At 39.9% G+C, this 17,772-nt stretch overlaps 1 protein-coding gene across 3 annotated transcripts; it reads right to left on the reverse strand.

Moving 5' to 3' along the window:
* Positions 1–272: 272 nt before the first annotated feature.
* Positions 273–11,353, reverse strand: cdca2 (cell division cycle associated 2). 3 transcript variants are annotated; one of them, XM_085910727.1, is made up of 15 exons: positions 11,104–11,353; positions 10,374–10,545; positions 9,929–10,068; positions 8,990–9,143; positions 8,088–8,239; positions 7,768–7,941; positions 7,048–7,177; positions 5,895–6,181; positions 5,416–5,467; positions 5,264–5,338; positions 4,501–4,628; positions 3,206–3,265; positions 2,927–2,995; positions 2,193–2,349; positions 273–1,274 (listed from the first exon to the last, which is right to left on the reverse strand). In XM_085910727.1, exons 1-15 carry the CDS (start codon positions 11,125–11,127, stop codon positions 460–462), a joined length of 2,589 nt encoding a protein of 862 aa, XP_085766853.1. In that variant the 5' UTR covers positions 11,128–11,353; the 3' UTR covers positions 273–459. The 3 variants fall into 3 exon arrangements, with proteins under 3 accessions (XP_085766853.1, XP_085766851.1, XP_085766854.1); XM_085910725.1 differs by having other exon boundaries at positions 8,990–9,146; XM_085910728.1 differs by lacking the exon at positions 3,206–3,265 and having other exon boundaries at positions 8,990–9,146.
* Between the last annotated feature and the right edge of the window lie 6,419 nt (positions 11,354–17,772).

Raw genomic sequence — 17,772 nt, forward strand, 5'->3', positions numbered from 1 at the left:
ATAGCAGAGAATGACTCAAGGGCTCGTTTAGCCGTTCCTGCCATTTCTTTCACATTAATCCAGTCGCCTCTAACCTCGTCTGACAGATTGGTACTGCACTAAGGCCGTCTTCATCCATCTACTAAGAGAAAATATTGACTCATTGAGACTGGATCCAGTGACTTCGGAGGGTGAGGGGGAAATGTGTGGTTGGATATTGATCGAGAGGAGGTCAGCATAAATGATTGGGCTCTCTGTATATTGAGTGGCTTGCATAGATTGCAAATGATTGGTCAAGGAGAAAGAATCAGCACTTTAATCCCATAAAACAACAAGCTTGCAAAACAGGCAAATGAATTCAGAAGGAAAAACGACATGATGTAAGTGGAGAATGATGTAAGTATTTGAGGGGAATGCAAAAACTGTCAAAGTACGAGCAAGTGGTGGGTATGCTGAGTGTCCTCAGACAGTGGCGACTGGTTAAACAATTGAACTGAATCTGCGACTCCGCATCTTCTTGACGCTTCTTTTTCTTAATTCAGGTGAGATCCGAGGCACCCAGGCCAGACCTGAGTCATTATCTGCGTTCCTTTGGTTCCGTAGGCTGCGGCGCACTGAGCGCTGTCCCCTGCGTTTGAAGACATCCTCAAAATTGAAGTCAGCCATCCAGGAGGCCGGGCCACAGTCGACTTGTGTATCATCTTCAGGAGATTCACACGATGAATTGCTGTTTGTTTTGGCCTGTGTTTCTGCTTCCGCTTGAGGTTGTTCCTCTGCCGGGTTCACAGAGTGCCTCAAGCATCTTGACATATTTTGAGCCTGCTGGGTTGTCCGGGGGGACGTGCTTGTCAAGGCCACTGTACTGGTTTGTTCTCCTCCTAACAAGCAGGGTGAGGTGGAGCCTTCAACGACCAAATGACAAGAATCAGAATTTGGATCTGCGTGTGTGCTGGCCGTGTCAGCAAATATTAGGGTGCAATGTTCTTCAGAGTCATCCGACACTTGTTCCGATGGGCCGTCTATTGACCCAGTCGTGTTTGTAGCGACCTCTTCTTCATGGTTCTTACTCGGCTTCTCATCGGTCTGCACCTGAGGCTCCACACGTAGCGGGCCGTGTATTGAAACTCTGCCCTTCCTGAATCCTTGCCTTGTGGTCCTGGGTCTTGATGAAGACCCTGAGGCTTTTTGGCCAGAGGACAAGGGCGCTTCTGATGAACTTTCACCAATACATGCTGAAGTCCCGGGGCCACTGCTTTCTGACTCACCGGCGTTATTCTTCAGGTATGCACTTTCATCTGGGATTATTGGGAGAAATCAACAGCACAACAGGAACTTCACGACTTCTGGCTTCACAAATGTCAAGATTTAAAGAGTTCAAATAGGACATGTAAAGAAAAATGTACTCGTTGTTTGTATGCAACAAGTTGTCTCCAAAGTTACCCAGCAAGTATGCTAAAGTTACGCAAAATAAATCAGCATGAACCTGCTCCTCGTGCTTTTCAAATTTAATGTGCTTTGAAATTGCTTCAGTGGAACCAAAAGTGGCTTCAGTGGTTTAATCCCAGAGAAAATTACAATGTTGACAAGAGGAAATTTTGCTGATAATTAGTCAACTCCCATTGAGGATAGATAGATATATGCCTCTGTGGGGAATTGTGTTGGTTCTGTTGTGCCGCAAATGTCGCATCAGAGATGGTAACACAACAGTCGCTTTACTATTACGTCATTCTTGGGCCTCACTCTGCAGGTACCACCAATCAACCCATGCTTATTTCACTTATTACATTAGTGTACCTGTTGGATTGAGCATAGCTCAATTGGTCGTGCCTGGGCTATCGCGATCATATGCTAAAGGGCCGACAAATCTTTTTATCTAACATTTAAGGACAAATCTTAATTAGATATAGATTGAAAATAGGTATAAAATGTTATCTATGTCGTACATCAATGGTTAAAATTGTTTTGGAATTTAGACAATCGAACATAGAATCTAAGTTAATTTGATACGTAAAAAAAAAAAAAAAAAAAAGAGGGTTGTTTGTATCTTTAAGAGAGACTTTTCACTGTCTAACGCCTGAGAACAGTGATAAATTGTGAACACATGTCTCCTTGAAGTGATAGCTATAGATGTGACAGGCCTTTTACTTCAATATAGGCATCAACTTGAGTGTGTCTTAATCATTACACCGGGTTTAGAAGAGCATACATCTTACCTGCACAACTAGTAGCGAGGCAGCGCTGTGCTGCTACTGACTGCAACAACTCTGTGATGGGACTGAGGCTCGGATTTTTGGACGCATATGTTCGAGAGCCGTAAAGAGAAAGGTTGACTTCCCTTTTCCACCGATTTGCTCCTGCTTTAGAGGCCAGCTGTGGAGACAGAAGGTGCTCTATGAATGTCATTTCAAGAAAAACTCAAATATAACTTTGTAATTCACAGGGAGTCATTAGTAATTAATTTACAACCAAGTGTGGCATTACTGGCCTGATGGATACATACAGTAAAATGCATGGCAATTTTCTGAAACTTGGTATGTCTGGGTGAACACATCACATTCACGTGAGCTCGTCTGCAACATTAATGCAGATGCGTGATAGTGGGGTGGGTGCATGATCCATTTAGACCCTTTTCATTTTTTAATAGAAGGAATGAGTACAGTTCTTGTTACAAATTGACGAGGACTATTTGTCTGTCTCCAAGAATACACACTCATTCATTGTACTGGTAAATGTTACTCACGTATATCGTGATACATATTTAACATAATTTAGATCAACCCAGGCCTTAGGGTTAGCTTTCTCATATTACCACGACTGGAAACACATCTTTTGTTCGTTGAAAGGTACTCCTTATGGGGCATGAATGTTTGTAATAAAGGCATGGATTTAAAATCAAAAATAAAGATAACAACAACCTTTTCTGTACCACGAGCCTCAATAAACTCACTTTGATCGTCTCAGAAGGCTTGGCAGCAGAGCGTGTCGACCTCCTCACAGGCTGGCTCTTTTCAGGTAGCTAAAGGAAAGCAAAAATTGGCAGAAAGATGATGAACACGATACGGTCCATTCCTCAAATATGCATGCACATAAGGTGGATATGTTGAAATGGGATTACTTTTACATTCATTGGAATGAAACAGGAGATCTGTTGGCAGCTTGTTAGATAAAGCTGACTGATAAAAAGAAAATCATGTCTGCTAAATGGCGCGATCAGCAGTCATAATACCTTCTTCTTACGAGTACGAGCAGCTGGAAATTCATTTGTAGATTCAGATTCTGCTGCTGCCTGCAATGAGGGACATTCACTTTGAGGTCAGAAAAACAAAAACCCAGTAAGAATTAGGCTACAGTGGGACGTCCAAAGCTGAATGAACTGTTTAGTGTTGCTGGTTGGCTTCTGAGGTGAGGTTTTAGTTCACATAGTATTTGATAAAAATATTGATGGTTTCCAGGTTCAAACTGTGGCTAGAATGAAATACGTATTTGAGACTGAACAGGCCATATTCAAACGTAGCATAGTTTGTCACACTCTCAAACCTTTGCCGCTCAGTGGATACAAGCTTAAAACTGGTAAAAACACATCACAGATACATTCTTACATTCTCCCTTCATGACCAACAACTAAAATCTCACTTTTGGCGGTTGAAAATTCACAGCCATCCATGACTTAGTATGTAAAACAGAGTTAAGAACTGCCTTCTGAAGGCTACCTGCTGTCACCAGAAGACACAGTGATATACTGTACAGCCATGTGTCATCTGCTTAACTGTACCTCCTGAAGACATCCCCAAGGTGCCGCATACTATGTATCGATTAAACATAATTGGACCGAAAATTGACCTTTGGGGAACCCCAGACTCAATTGAATGTGTTCTGAAGGAACATGAACCCAGATGAAAGACAAGTCAGTTGTGTTCGAAAAATACCTTAGGATTGTTTCTGTTTTCTGTGATGAGTTCTAAAAATGGGGACTTCTTGCCTCTTTCACTGGGTTATTGTAGATTTGAGTTGCTCACGGAATAGAAAATAACTTGGGGTTGTTTTTGTTGTCCGTGATGAGTTCTAAAAATGGGGACTTCTCGCCCGTTTCACTGGGTTATTGTAGGTTTTGAGTTGCTCATGGAATATCTCGCTCTGATTCTGTTCTCCACCACTTCACTGAGCTCCTGGAATTTCTTTGGAATTGTTTTATTTTTCCATTTTGCCACTGTGGTGTAGGTTTTATTTCACGGTAATTGTTTGGGTTAAATTGGAGGCACTGAGTTGAATTTTTGTCATATGATAAAAACTGTCCACGATAAACTCAGGCCATCATCATTAATAAACAAAATGTCGTCATACCTACTGGCTAGACTATCCTCATGCATGAACATTTAATCACTGATTTTGTTACATTTCTAGGTCTAATAATCCCCATTAATGGAACTCTTCAGTGATGGCATCATAAAAATCCATAGGAAAAGCAAACATTTCACTGCAGTATGACGGCGACCTTTCGAAGTAAACAAGAATGCAGATCACCTTCTTTTCCCAGTTCCTCAATTTGGGTGCAGCGTCACTGACAGCCTCAGGTTGTTTCTCCTCTGACAAAGATTCACGCTCGTTCAGGGCATTTGACTCATAGGCTGGGCTTATTTCAGACTTCACGTCTAAGGGGAAAAAATGCAAGAAATTCAGTTGCTTAACTACTAATTACATTAATTAACTAATTAATTACTACTAATAAAAGATAAGATAAGAAATACAATACTATACAACTTTATGAATATCACACATTTCACAACAGCTGCTGCTGCTGTAACAAAGTGCTTATTACTATATAACCATAATACAGCTACAAAGAAAAGTATAAAGCAAAAATATCAAATGAAGATAAATGTTTGCTTCAAGTAGTATAATGCTTTGTAGAATTGACTTTTACAGATAATACAGTTCAGTGCATGGTTTGAATTAGGAAATTTGCCGCAATTTGGAGATTTTACAAATTAATCAAGGAGCCTTTGGAAGTGGGCTCAAGGGCCACCAGTTGCCTATCTTTTGCTCAAGGTAGAGTCCTGGTTGTCCAAAACTTTGAATGTTTGCCCATCACCTTTAATGCTGCAACTGTTTCCAAATTGTCTCAAATTAACATGCAACAGCAGAATATATTCTCCTTTCGTGTGGTCATTATGGAGTATGGAAATAAAAATACATTGCAGATCAACAGAAATATGAAAATGTTTTATAAGGCTCAATACTTTCTAAATGAACTGCATCGATAAAAAAGGCAAATATGAGGTTGTACCTGTTGGTACCTCTGGAGAAAGAGCCTCATCATCAAAAGCATCATTTAAATTCAGATGAGCATAATTCATCAATTCTGAAAAAAAAGAAAAAAAAAAGTAATTATGCTGACTCCACACTATAACTGTTTGTCAATAAAATGCTATATCCCACCTGTATCAGACATAATTGTAGAATCACTGTCTTCTGTTGAAGGAAAAATGATCTAGATGCAGAAAAATATTAAGCATTGAATAGTTGGGACGTTGAGTAAAATGTAAATAAAATTACAATACAAGGATTTCTAAAGCCCTTTCAAAGCACCGTATATTGATTTGAATAAATTACAAAAACAAGGTATTGAATGTGCAAACTAAAAAAAACTCCCTTGGCATGTTTTTACTGTATTTATGGCGTTAAAAAAAACACTTTATATCACAGATAATCATCAAGGTCTGCAGAAGTGGGATAACTATTCTGATCATTTGAATCAGTTTTGATGCAGCAGGGCGACATCTAAAACATGCAGGAAACCGGCCCTCGAGGAACAAGGTTAAGTTAGGAAATCAGATTTTCGCATCATAATCGGAGCAATTTCCGAATGCTGTATTAAAAAAAAATGAATATTAATAAATAAAAGACATGTAACTTACCATTTCAAACTTCTCCACCCCCTCTTCCGCCATATGGAGCATTGGTGGGGAGGCACCAAACATAGTGCAAAGACCTCGCTGGCCTTGCGGAGTAAAAGACTCACTCTTCCGCGGTGTCTTCTTTAAGATCCCACCTGGTGTGGTGGCTCGAGCTGGTGTTTGCCCTTTCTGCAATGGGGTGCTGGGAGGCAGTTGTTGATCAAAGAACTCTGGGGAAAGTGGGCATCCAAAATGCACCCGCTTCTTTTTCTTCTTTTCTGCAGATGCCCCAGATGACTCACTTGCATCTGTATGCACAATAATGATCAAAATGGAAAGAATTCAAGTTTATTAATAGTGCGGGCCTTTTGTAAGGCCAATCACATGAATAGATAAAAGGGTTCAAATGTAACTTTCTTTTTAAGGTTGCATTTATTGGACCACCCCTTTATGGCCTACAACATGATGATGTCATGGTGTCAGATGGAGGCAAAGAAGGGAAGCCAGCAATTAACACCGCTACTTTTATGCAGGAAAATATCTTCTTGTGGTTTTGGTTGCCAAAACCGTAAGAACAAAAACAAAATTTTAAAAATATATATCATCACAGCCTCTACCAGCCCTGAAATGCTGAAATTGATAATGGACAACTAAAGTGCCGTTTCTGTCATGTCATGTTTCTGTTTGTTTTCTTTCACAATAAATCAAGATGGGTATACATAATGCATCCCAAAGACCTTTTGTCATCTCAATTGTTCATAGGTTGTTATATATTAATCAGTAAGGGTTCATTTGACTTGCATTTACCCTGAAGTCCACCTATGGGGTACGCTCACTACTGCCTATCGGAAAAGAAATTGCTTCAAGTGGCCACACTCGGCTGGAAGTCCGATGCTCCAAATCTTTCCAAGTCCAACTTTTACATTTTGGCACAGCAGCCATCGGGACTTGTCTCGCAGTTATTTATCCGTAATTGATGCACATAAGTCGGTTCACTGGCAGCGCGAGGATGCACACGTTTTAACAAAAAATGGGTTTAAATTATTAATCAAACAGCAAAAGGTTGTCAATTAATTCAATATATCAATTAATCTTGCCACCTTAAAGGTCAATCTATTTGGAACCGACATGAAAGACAAAATTCATGCATGACCAAGAGCAGTGTGTATTTTACCGGATGATTTCATCTCAATTTGAGAGGGGAGCGAAGAGAACTGGAAAAGAGAGAACGAATCCACTGGTGAAAGTGATGTAAGGTCAATGGGATGTGGTCGGCTGGGGCTTTGAGATTCAAACACATTTTCCTGTTGAGAAAAAATAAGTTCCATTGCCTTTCTGTTGGACTTAGTTCAAGTGTTTCCACCTAACACACGTACAAGCATTGGCATTACTAACTGTTGTCGATGATGTTGACATAGTCACTCGGTAAACGGTGGGACACGGTGAAGTAACTTCAGTGTGAAAGGTATCGTGCATTTACTGCTGACTTTGTTTTTGTCAAATTTTATATACAGCACATCAATCTATTTAACCAACTTGTTTATTTACTGTACAGTTGAACCACACTATTTGCGGAGGACTGGGACAGGCCCGGCCTACAAATAGTCAAAATTCAAACTGACGCCAACTAAAATGAATTGGGGGAAAAAAAAACAATAGTAGCAATGAAAACCTAAACATTCTCAGTGTGGTATGGAGCGAGATGGCATCTAACGGTTATTAGTTTAGTCAAACAACGATATATACAATTTTGTAATGTGGTGCTTCATGAAGCAAAAAGCACGTCTTAAAGTACGATACAAACATGTTTTGGAGATGTTTACAACTGTTACGAAGTCAGTGCTGCATTTTTGTCAGTTCCTAACTAATGTGTGTCTACAACCAAATCTCACACCTGTTGGTTGTTTTTGGAGGAAAAGGCATCATGTCCCAAGGACATGCATCGCTCACGGTAACCACGAAGTGGTGTACAAGGAAGCACAGGTTGCGTTTCTTCTTCAGTCTCACTTGACGGCACAGGTTCTGTTTTGACATCGTCATTGCATTTTGCCACTGGCTCCTTATCTCCCTATGGATCCAACAGAATACTTAAATAACTTCGAATCTGTAGAACAGCAAAAAGCCTGTGCTTGTTTTTTATTTACTAGAAAGAAGCAGAAACCCGATTTAAAGACGGCAGTCACGGGAGTACGTATATGGGCAGAGTGATAATACCTCCTGGTCTCTGCCATTTAAGGGAAGGTCTGGAGTGTGTGCAACTCTAATCTGCACTTCACAGCCTTTGAGGGGGCCCACACGACGCTTCTTGCTGGGTGTGGGTGACGCTGCTTGATGGTGGTTTTCTTTCTCTTCTTGGTTGTGTTCATCTCAAATAAAAAAATTCAGCCAATGTAAAAAATTTGAAGGCACACAAAAACAATACTTGACTTTTTTGTGGTCTAAATTATTTGGGGCAGTGTTTGTATTTCTGTGTTCTACAAACTTGAAAATATTGCAGTGAGTACATTACAGAGAAACTGGGGGAATGAATATTGTCATTCTAACCAGTTCTCCACCTTGCATACAATATGGAGTGGAAGGGTTTACTGTAGTCATAATATTAAAATATGCATAAAAGGGTTCACAACTATTGCGGCTAAAGCAATCACACAACTTACATATTGAGGTCCCAAGCTAAATCCGAGAAAATCCCAAAACACAAATGATGTACTGAAGTCAAATTCCTTGTTTGGCACGCTCAAACATGGCGAATAAAAGAACCCCAACTTGAATCTTGAAAATCTCAAAAACAACTGGCGAACCCCACTGGATCAATCATTCTCTTTTACTACTGGGTTGGCAAGTCTTTTTCTCTGGCTAGTCATGGTGGAAGTTGCCTCCATTATATACAGTCAAGACCGAAATTATTCCTACATGAATAATTAATGGTGATTAATAATAATCCACAAATGTACCATATTTTTTGTGTGCCGTGAATAAACATGGAATGCACTGAGACTTCGCACCCAAAGTTGGGGTTAATCATTGCTTTTGCATGGTGCATTGCTCCCCTGGCAGCAATAAAGCCACTGACCATAGTTGAGAAACAAAGTTTTAATCTTGGTGTAATGACTTACCAGAAAGATAATCCTTTGTCGTCATGCATCCACCAGTGGTGTCATCCTGATCGCAAACCTCGCTCTCCTCCACAAACAACAAAGTCTGGAAGGAAGCTATTTTCTGCTTCAGGGTGGATGCTACTCGAGGAAGGAAGGGGCTCCCTCTGACAAGCTGCTGAGTTCAGATAGCGGACACAACAATTCTACTCAGTGCTGCAACTCAATATTCAATCATGAAGGACAAAACAAGGACACCTATTACTAAAATGAGTAAAACCAAATAATACCAATGTTGTTTGTTGTTTTGATCATAAAATAATTGTCAGATCAAGTATAAGAGTGTGAGCGCATTCCCTCATTCACCTTGTCATTGTTGTATTGGCGTCTAGGTTATACGTATGTATATAACAAGTACTATAACTGGATATACATTTGTTTTGATTTACCGTTTCCACTGTCTTTGTATTAACATCATTATTTATTGTTACTATATGTAAAGCGTTTTGTTGCTGCTGGAGCTGTTGTGAAATGTGCTATATAAATCAACTTGTATTATATTTGAACGAAAGTTTGCCTCTTTGGCACAGATGAAGAAACTTTATGAAAGTGAAACCGCCATTGTTTTGCCTTGCTTATTTACAGACCTTTACAGTGCTGGTGATACGACAAATGTAGTAATAATGCAATCTGCTATTGTAGATATAAAATTAATTGAACATAACCGCAGCTCTGTCACTACCTAACGACAATTGTATCACACAAAGCCTGAAATTCTGCAATTCACAGATTAATCATGGTAAACCACTACAACTCTGAATGCATGTAACCAACATTCCCAAAGTGTCACTTTGTTAATAAATAAATATATATTAATGTTAAAATTGTTATTGGTCTTTTGCTTGAAACATGGCACTGTAAATACAAAGGTGATCAAAAGCCTGAAAATTTACTTCTCACCTCTGGAGTTTGACAGTTGGAGGAATTCTTCAGTTTTTGTTGTGCAATGAAGCGGATGAGCGAGTTTGTTTCTGGTGAGCCTCTCACACCTACATTAGAACGTCTTCTTCTTGCCTTCAATTTTGCCAAATGAGACTTTTCTGGAGCAAGAGACAAAGATATGATTGGTCAAATTTGCTTTCTTAAAATACAGTAATATGAAAAGGTTTCGGCACTGCAGATTTTTTTTGGGGGTCATTGTGCCCAATTCAATGCACCCGACTAGTTTTGTTCGAGTAACAATTGCACACTTTCTGTAAATGCTTCATTTCACTTCTCAAAAACATCACATATATAACTGTAATTGCTGATCTCAACAGCCAATGGTTTATAAAGAAAAATCTTCAAAATTATCAGAAGTGCCCAAACCTTTTCATACAACTGTGTATTGTATCTGCAAGCTCACCTTTGCTTCCAGATGCTACTGGGCTGAAACTTTGCACAGTAATGCCAAACTGAGAAGGTGTGAGTTTCTGAAACTCAAGAGACTCCCTTGATACAGTTTCAGGATCCTTTGAAAGGGACATTTTGCTCTCGCCTGTCTCCTTTTCCACGATGAGCATTTGTTCAGTGGCCATCTGCATAAACCATAAACTACAATGCTACAACTTGTATTCCAGGGAGCATCTGATGTCAATACAGCAAGCATCACTATGACGTCAAGGAAGTGTATTAGCGAGACCTAACATGAATGTTTGATGTTGGGCAAAACATGCATTGAATGAAAAATGATCCGGATTTCTTACAGGTGCTAACAATGCAGACACGAGCGCAAATGAAGGAAAAGCTAGCTCCTTGGCACTTCATGAATACTTTTAAACATAATTGAAAATGCTCCGGACAAAAAAAGGTTATGGGGCATGATAGAATTATCGCAGCCAAATTCAAAAATTAAAATGACTGGTTTGTCGTTAGCTTACGTTACGTCGAGATGTTAGTGACTGTAGCTAGAACTCAAAGTACCAACCTTGCGAATATAAATATATGTATACAAAAACAAGCATGAGTAACTGTCATCAAAAAAGTAAATACATATATATTTGAATATATATATATACACTAAATAAAAACTGTCCAGTTGGGAAAAATAACCGGTGTGTATTACATTAAAATAAAATCCAAGAGTTTCAAATTACCCTCCACAACACCGCGTGTTGCATTTGGATCCTTCCGCCGAGAACGTCATTCAAAACAAAAAACTCCGGAGAATTATTATTTTTAACTGCCGTCTTGTTTTGCTATAAAATATAAATCGGTCCATAGGGACTACCACAAATTAGATTTGTTAAAAATGGCCCGATACAACAATATAACACACGCTTGTATTTTCTCAAGTACAAACTTCTAGCGCATTTGCGGCGGCCGGCAATACAGGAACTCGTTTAATATGAATTGCCCAATGGGAATGCAGCAATGTCTCACGTGACCTCAAGAACTGTTTGGATTCCTGTTTAGCTGTAGAGATTGAAGTATGAATTAAATTACCATTCCTTGTTGCATGATGTGTCATGTACGTTATGAATTACCCTAGTATATACAAAAGTTAATAATCCATCAATAAAAAATAAAAAATACATCTGGATACCTTCGCTGCCACGTTGCCATTAAATTGTTCAATAGGTGGCGCTGGTGGTGACGCACTTGTTGTCTTGCTGTACTTATGCTGCTATGGGGCAATAAGTGGGGGCAATTTGCTAGGGGCAATTTGGAGTGCTCAATTGGCCTATCAAGCATGTTTTTTGGGATGTGGGAGAAAACCCACACGTGCACGGGGAGAACATGCAAACTCCATACAGGGAGCGCCGGAGGTGGAATCAGATCTGCATTCTCCAAACTGTGATGTGGATGTGCTAACCAGTGCCGCCTACACATAGTTTACAAAGTCAATAAAAAGTTGATAGTGAAATTGATTCCGAGCTAACAGCGAAATAGAGATGATTCCACTTGTTTCACACATAATTTGGACCTTGACAAAGAAAGAGGTTGGTTGGATGACTTTATAATTATTTGGTTGAAGAGGTCTGTCAAAAACTGTTGACAAATTTTTCAAAGGCATTCATGTAAGTATAAAACTATGATAGTGTTCGTGACGATCATGCAAGATACAGTTTTTATACAATGGCTAGGTAATGATTTAGGGAAAAAAAGACAGGTACCGTACCTCTCCATTCTCCTCCACGCTATCTGATAGAGACAATTCTGCAGTTATGAGACATTACAAGCAGCAGGGAGGCACTAAACCCAGTGAGATTTCTAAAGTTTGACTTGGTTGGTGGGGTGTGAGACTCAATCAGGCTGGACCAGGTACCCCCCCACACACCACCACCACCTTTCTGCAAAAGGGAGTTGAGAAGCAGGTGCTTATCAAAGAGCACAAGGGAAAGAGGACATCCAAAACGCATTTGCTTGTTCTTCTTCTTTACTTCAGGTGGTTTGTACGAGTCCTCTTCTCATGTATAGACAGGAAAAAATTGTGTGGAAAGTAAAATCCTTACATACACACGGATGCCTATTTTTTCTTTGTATTCCAACGAATATAATTCAAATAGTAATGGATGTTTGTGTAAGAGTCTTGCTCATTTACACATCTGAAGCAAGTTACCTGACCTTAGCGGCTAAGGTCTTAGCCCTTTATTTGGCTTTGAATATTTGACCTGCGCCTATCCCCAGAATACCTGTTGGCTTAAAATATTTCAAATATAAAACTTTTTAAGTCCCCTGCTTTTCAGAATGCTCCACCCATACTGATCCAGCCTTACAGGCAGGATTTAACCCAAATGAAAGACTAGTTCCTTGCTTGACTGAGTAGTATGTGTTTTACCTGCTGACTTAATTTCCAGTAGAGAGGGGGGGTGATGAGATTAGCAGAGCAGAAGACGATTTCTCCGGTGAAGCTAATGTATGATCAAAGGGCCATGCTTGGCTGAGGCTTTGAGGTTCAAGCACATTCTGTTGAGAAAAAATACGTTACATTCTGCTGGACTGCAGCGCACAAGTCTGCTGAAGAAAATGTGTCGCCAGATTGATGCAGTTAACGCAACTAAGGATTTTGCCACCAAATATAAAATATAATATAAATGTTAGTCAAGTTTACGTTTTTATTTAAAAGTGAAATCAGCCCCACAATGTTCTTTACAGTAATATGTTGTATGTGCCTCCACCAGTCTAAACACTGAATTCTGATTCATATTGCATTTGTGAAATTTGACTGAAAATGACATCACAGTTTTCAGCTCTCAGGTCACAATGTCTCAGCCTCAGAAAACTGGTGAGCCATGATTGGTTGTGACTGGAGACCTGGTGACTAAATGGCCGCCCCTTGAGATGGATAAAAACAGGTGGATTGTGCCTTTTTAATTCATATCCCGCAAATGATTAATTAATCACAACACTGTGTTTCGGTTAGTTGGGCTGCACAGAACATTTTAATACAAAGAAAATTTGATCAGGAATGACAGACGAGCGGGGCGACCAAATGTGACCCACTGTTTTATTTAATGGAGGGATATTTGTATCGGGCTTGGGTAGCTCAGAATCGAGGCTGTATCGTGGGCGTTATTTGGGTGTGGATCAGAGCAGGCGGCATTCATTGGACGGGCGGCGATCGAACTTGGTCGGTCAGAACATGGGACTGGGTCGGCAACTGGGAATCAGACGGAAGACAGAGAGCACGAGGCACAGGAACGAACGGGTAACTCACGGGGACGATCTGACAAAGGAGTGACTGGAGTGTGGTGTTTAAATTGTGGACCGACGAAAGGCAAGAACAAGTGTGGGCGATTGACTTGGTAGCAGGGGGATGGCTGTGAACGGTATCCATGGAGACAAAGTGATGGAACGTTACCAGATGGGAGTTGACTTTCCCTTTCATAATGACCTTTCTAATACATTTGCTCACATGAAAAGTAGGTGGCTTACAACAAAAGATGCTTTGCCTCAAGTTCATTTCGATATAAATGACATGAAATAGAAGCACCAAATCCGAATCTTTGTCTCATTCACCTTTTCATCTGAAATGCCTTCAGTAAACAACAAAATCAAAAGAATTGACCTTCCTGTCCATTACATCACATCTGTCATGTCACCCTGGATAGACTCATGCTCACCCATGAGATAATGTAAAGAAAGATGTGAAGGATAATGTTTGCTCCCAAATGTGTGAAGGACAGATACAGCAGGTCCTTCCTTCATTATCATCAAGGGTCTCAGTAGACTGTGCACATGCTTTATTTATTATTAATTTATGCATAGTTGGCACGTCAATTTTGACAGTTAATATTGCCGCTTTCACTCCCAACCACATATTTTTTATTTCTCCTTGTAAATTATTGCTGCTCCTTAGTCTTGCTGCTGTTGTTCACATTCACAACTGAATATTTATTACACGCAGTATTGCATTCTGTTTATAGGTCTTTAAATGTAGTTATCCGTCCACTATTAATAATTAATATTGACTTGCTCTTTTACATTGGTATTAATAGAAAATATACTTCCTCTTACATTGAATACTGCTGACTATTCTTGTTTATGTTCATAATTTCTATTTATTTGAGTATAATCACAATTTCTGCTACTGGTTGAGTTCTGTGATGTTGATTTTTTTTGTATTGCAGTGTTTTCCTGCTGCATTTGTTTTATGTGTTTGTGTGTCTGGTTTTGCATCATTCTTGGGTTGCCAGCGCTTTGCCATTAGCGGCCATTTGTGGTCTTTGTCAGCAATCGTGTAATTCACATTTGCATATGCGATATTTATAATTCATGTACAATTGACTTATATGTACACGGCTACTGTTTTTTTCAACACTGCACTGCTTTATGTACTTGCTTCTTGTAAATATGGACTTAGAAGCGGTCATTGCTTTCTTGGCAAGTTACAGAGAGCACTCAAATGTTTTGGTCAGACTACCTCCTTATCAAAAACAGTCAACACAAAAACAGAGTATAAAAACAAGTCAACACATTTAAAAAAAAAAACACATCTGAAAGGACATAAATGCTGTTTGGACTTCTATTGGGGCGTGTTTGTGTAGCTTTTGAATGCTCCTGCTTCGTCCTTCAATCAACAAACAATATCTAAGACTGCATGTGTGAATTGGGATGGTTATTTTTCTGTATGTGCTCTGGGTTTAGGATTGACAAACCATCCTTTTCCATGGTGCCCCCAGAACATTTGCCCAAAGTCAGCTGGTGCCTGGGATATAATCATACCAGTACCTCACCTCCACCTTGCTGGCGATTTGAAAGTGGAGCTCTGTGGCCGTTACTGATCCAGCCACAGGTCCAGCTGTTCGGTCAAGAGTCACTCTCATCAGTCCAAGATCTTTGAAAAATCTGTATTCTGATATTTCCTGACCCTGTCTTGACATTTCAACATGGATGTCTTGTTCAGTGGTGGTCAGGTGTCAGTACCTTTGCCATGTCTCTGAGCCCTAAACACCCGGTACTTCTGGACACTCCAGTTAGATTGAAGTTCCAGAATATGGGAGCACTGAAGGATACTAGGTTCCTGGTAGTTTTATGTTTGAGTCTTCTCAAATCTTTGGCAGTTAATTTGCCTGTTTTTTCCTTCACGTTTCCTGCGACCCTGTTGACCATTTGCAATGAAATGTTTAATGGTTCTGTGATTTCAAGAGTCCTGAAACCCCCGAAAGACTTTTTACAATTTTTGACAGTCACCACTTTTTTGCCCCATTTTGCCTGAGGAAAACAAGCTGCCGAATAATGATGCAGACTGATATAGGGTGTTGATCTCCTTAGGCCTGACAATCCCTCATTATAGGAATACACATGACTTCATATGCTTGTATCGAATAAGCATTGAAGCTTATACAGCATGTAGTTTGAAGATATGCATAAAAATGATCATATGGTCAAAATACACACTTGCCTCATAATTATGCACAGAGTGTATGGTGCAGATGCAGCACAGGTGAAATTATGAAAGCATAAAAGAGAGACAATCTTAAAATAATGACAATGTACAACCTACTGCAAGATGAGAATAAATGTTCACACTGCTCAAGAGTTCCTCGATCCTTGTGTGTACAACTTTGTGACCGAGCGGCCCCTTTCATTGCCTCGTTGGCAGGGCGCAGGGCAGGGACAGAGGGAAAAATTGCAGTTTTGTGATGTGAGTGGGGATAAATTGAGATGCCAATTCGTTGTTGCCATAGTGAAATTGTCTCGCTGAATGTACAAGCTTCCCATCTCCTCCGGCTCACTGGTCGACGTGTTCAAATAAAAGGTTGAGTTCAATCGATGAACATGATGTCAGGCACACCAGAGAAATGGCTGGTGGAGCAATTCCTTCATTTTTAAAAAGTCACAACTTTTGATGCTTTTCCACCTTTAAAACCACCAGATATGAACTACTGAATACATCCATTATTAAAAAACGAGGTTATTTTCCCTCCAGAGGAAACATGATTCTAACCATTTTCAAGCAAAGAAGAGAGGAAGAAATTAAAAACGGAAGCCGCAAAAAAAGAGGAATGAGAAAATACTTGTCTCTCCACATGCGACTTTACAGACATCCATTAGTTTTGATAATACAAACCACAAATGTAGTACACCACAACCTAGATCTGGGTCTATACTGTTAATTATTACACTGTTTTAGTCTCCAGACATGTAGAAGCCTAGCGACTGACCCGTTGAGGAATTACATTCTTAATCCGGTGGCAGTGATTTACAACAGATAATCTCTCGTCTTGATGTAGCCTCCATCGTTGTTGTCCCGAATTGGCATCATATCACAGACTACACTCTTATCTACATTGATCAGGCTGGGATGGACAAAGAAAGAACAATCACACCAATCAATATATAGACACAGTCTGTCACAAAAGTGAGTACATTCATCCTCTCATTTCAGCAATGTTTTACTTATATCTCGTCATGGGACAACACTGAAGAAATGACACTTTGAGACAATGTTAAATAGTCCCCGGGATGAGCTGGATGAAGTGGCTGGGGAGGAGGAGGTCTGGGAGTCCCTCCTAAAGCTGCTGCCCCCGCGACCCGACCTCCGATAAGCTGAAGAAGACGGATGGATCACTTAAATATTTTCAGGGTTGACCTCTGAGGAAATTACAGTAAAATAATGTATTGATTCAAAAATATATGATTAATTGCCAACTTAGGAAGTTTCATTTACCTTAGCTAGTGGAAACTAAAGTCACAGTTAACGGCATACACATTGGTAGAACTAGCAAAGTTAGCAACGTTTCAGAAAGACTGAAATTGTTATTGTCAAATTTGAAGTTAGAAAACGCTGGCTAGCTTGCTGGCTTGTCATGAGGTGGCTGACCGTTAGATTGCAGTGGCCGGAAAGCACTTACTGTCTCTTGTACTGTCTCTTGTAATGCCCTGAATGCGTGGTCCAGGAAATCCACACACAAACTACTTGAACCAACATTCAAGATGAAATGCCCCTCATGCACTTTCACCTTTGCTGATGTTCCAACCGCCAATCATCAGGCCAGCCCTTAACAGTCAACACACTCAATGCTCAACACAACACTCAACTAACGGAAAAGAAACCACTCGGGGCCAAGCAAGGCCGTCTCGGTGTAGAACCTGGCTAATGGAAAAGCGCCAGAAGTTATAGATATCACAGTATGTTGAACCATAAAGTTAAAAGGGCAAATAGACTTAACTCTTAAGATGCTGCCAAATGGGGAGAACATGTCCTTTTTTTTTTACTAGCGAATTGCATAAACGAGGAATGAATAGTAAATAAATAAATCCAACTCCACAGATTGACAGATGTTTTTCCAATATTGAGGCTGTATAATAAAGAGAGT

This window comes from Syngnathus leptorhynchus, chromosome 4 (assembly GCF_054491065.1).
Source record: "Syngnathus leptorhynchus isolate UIUO chromosome 4, UIUO_Slep, whole genome shotgun sequence".
Classification (NCBI taxonomy): Eukaryota; Metazoa; Chordata; class Actinopteri; order Syngnathiformes; family Syngnathidae; genus Syngnathus; species Syngnathus leptorhynchus.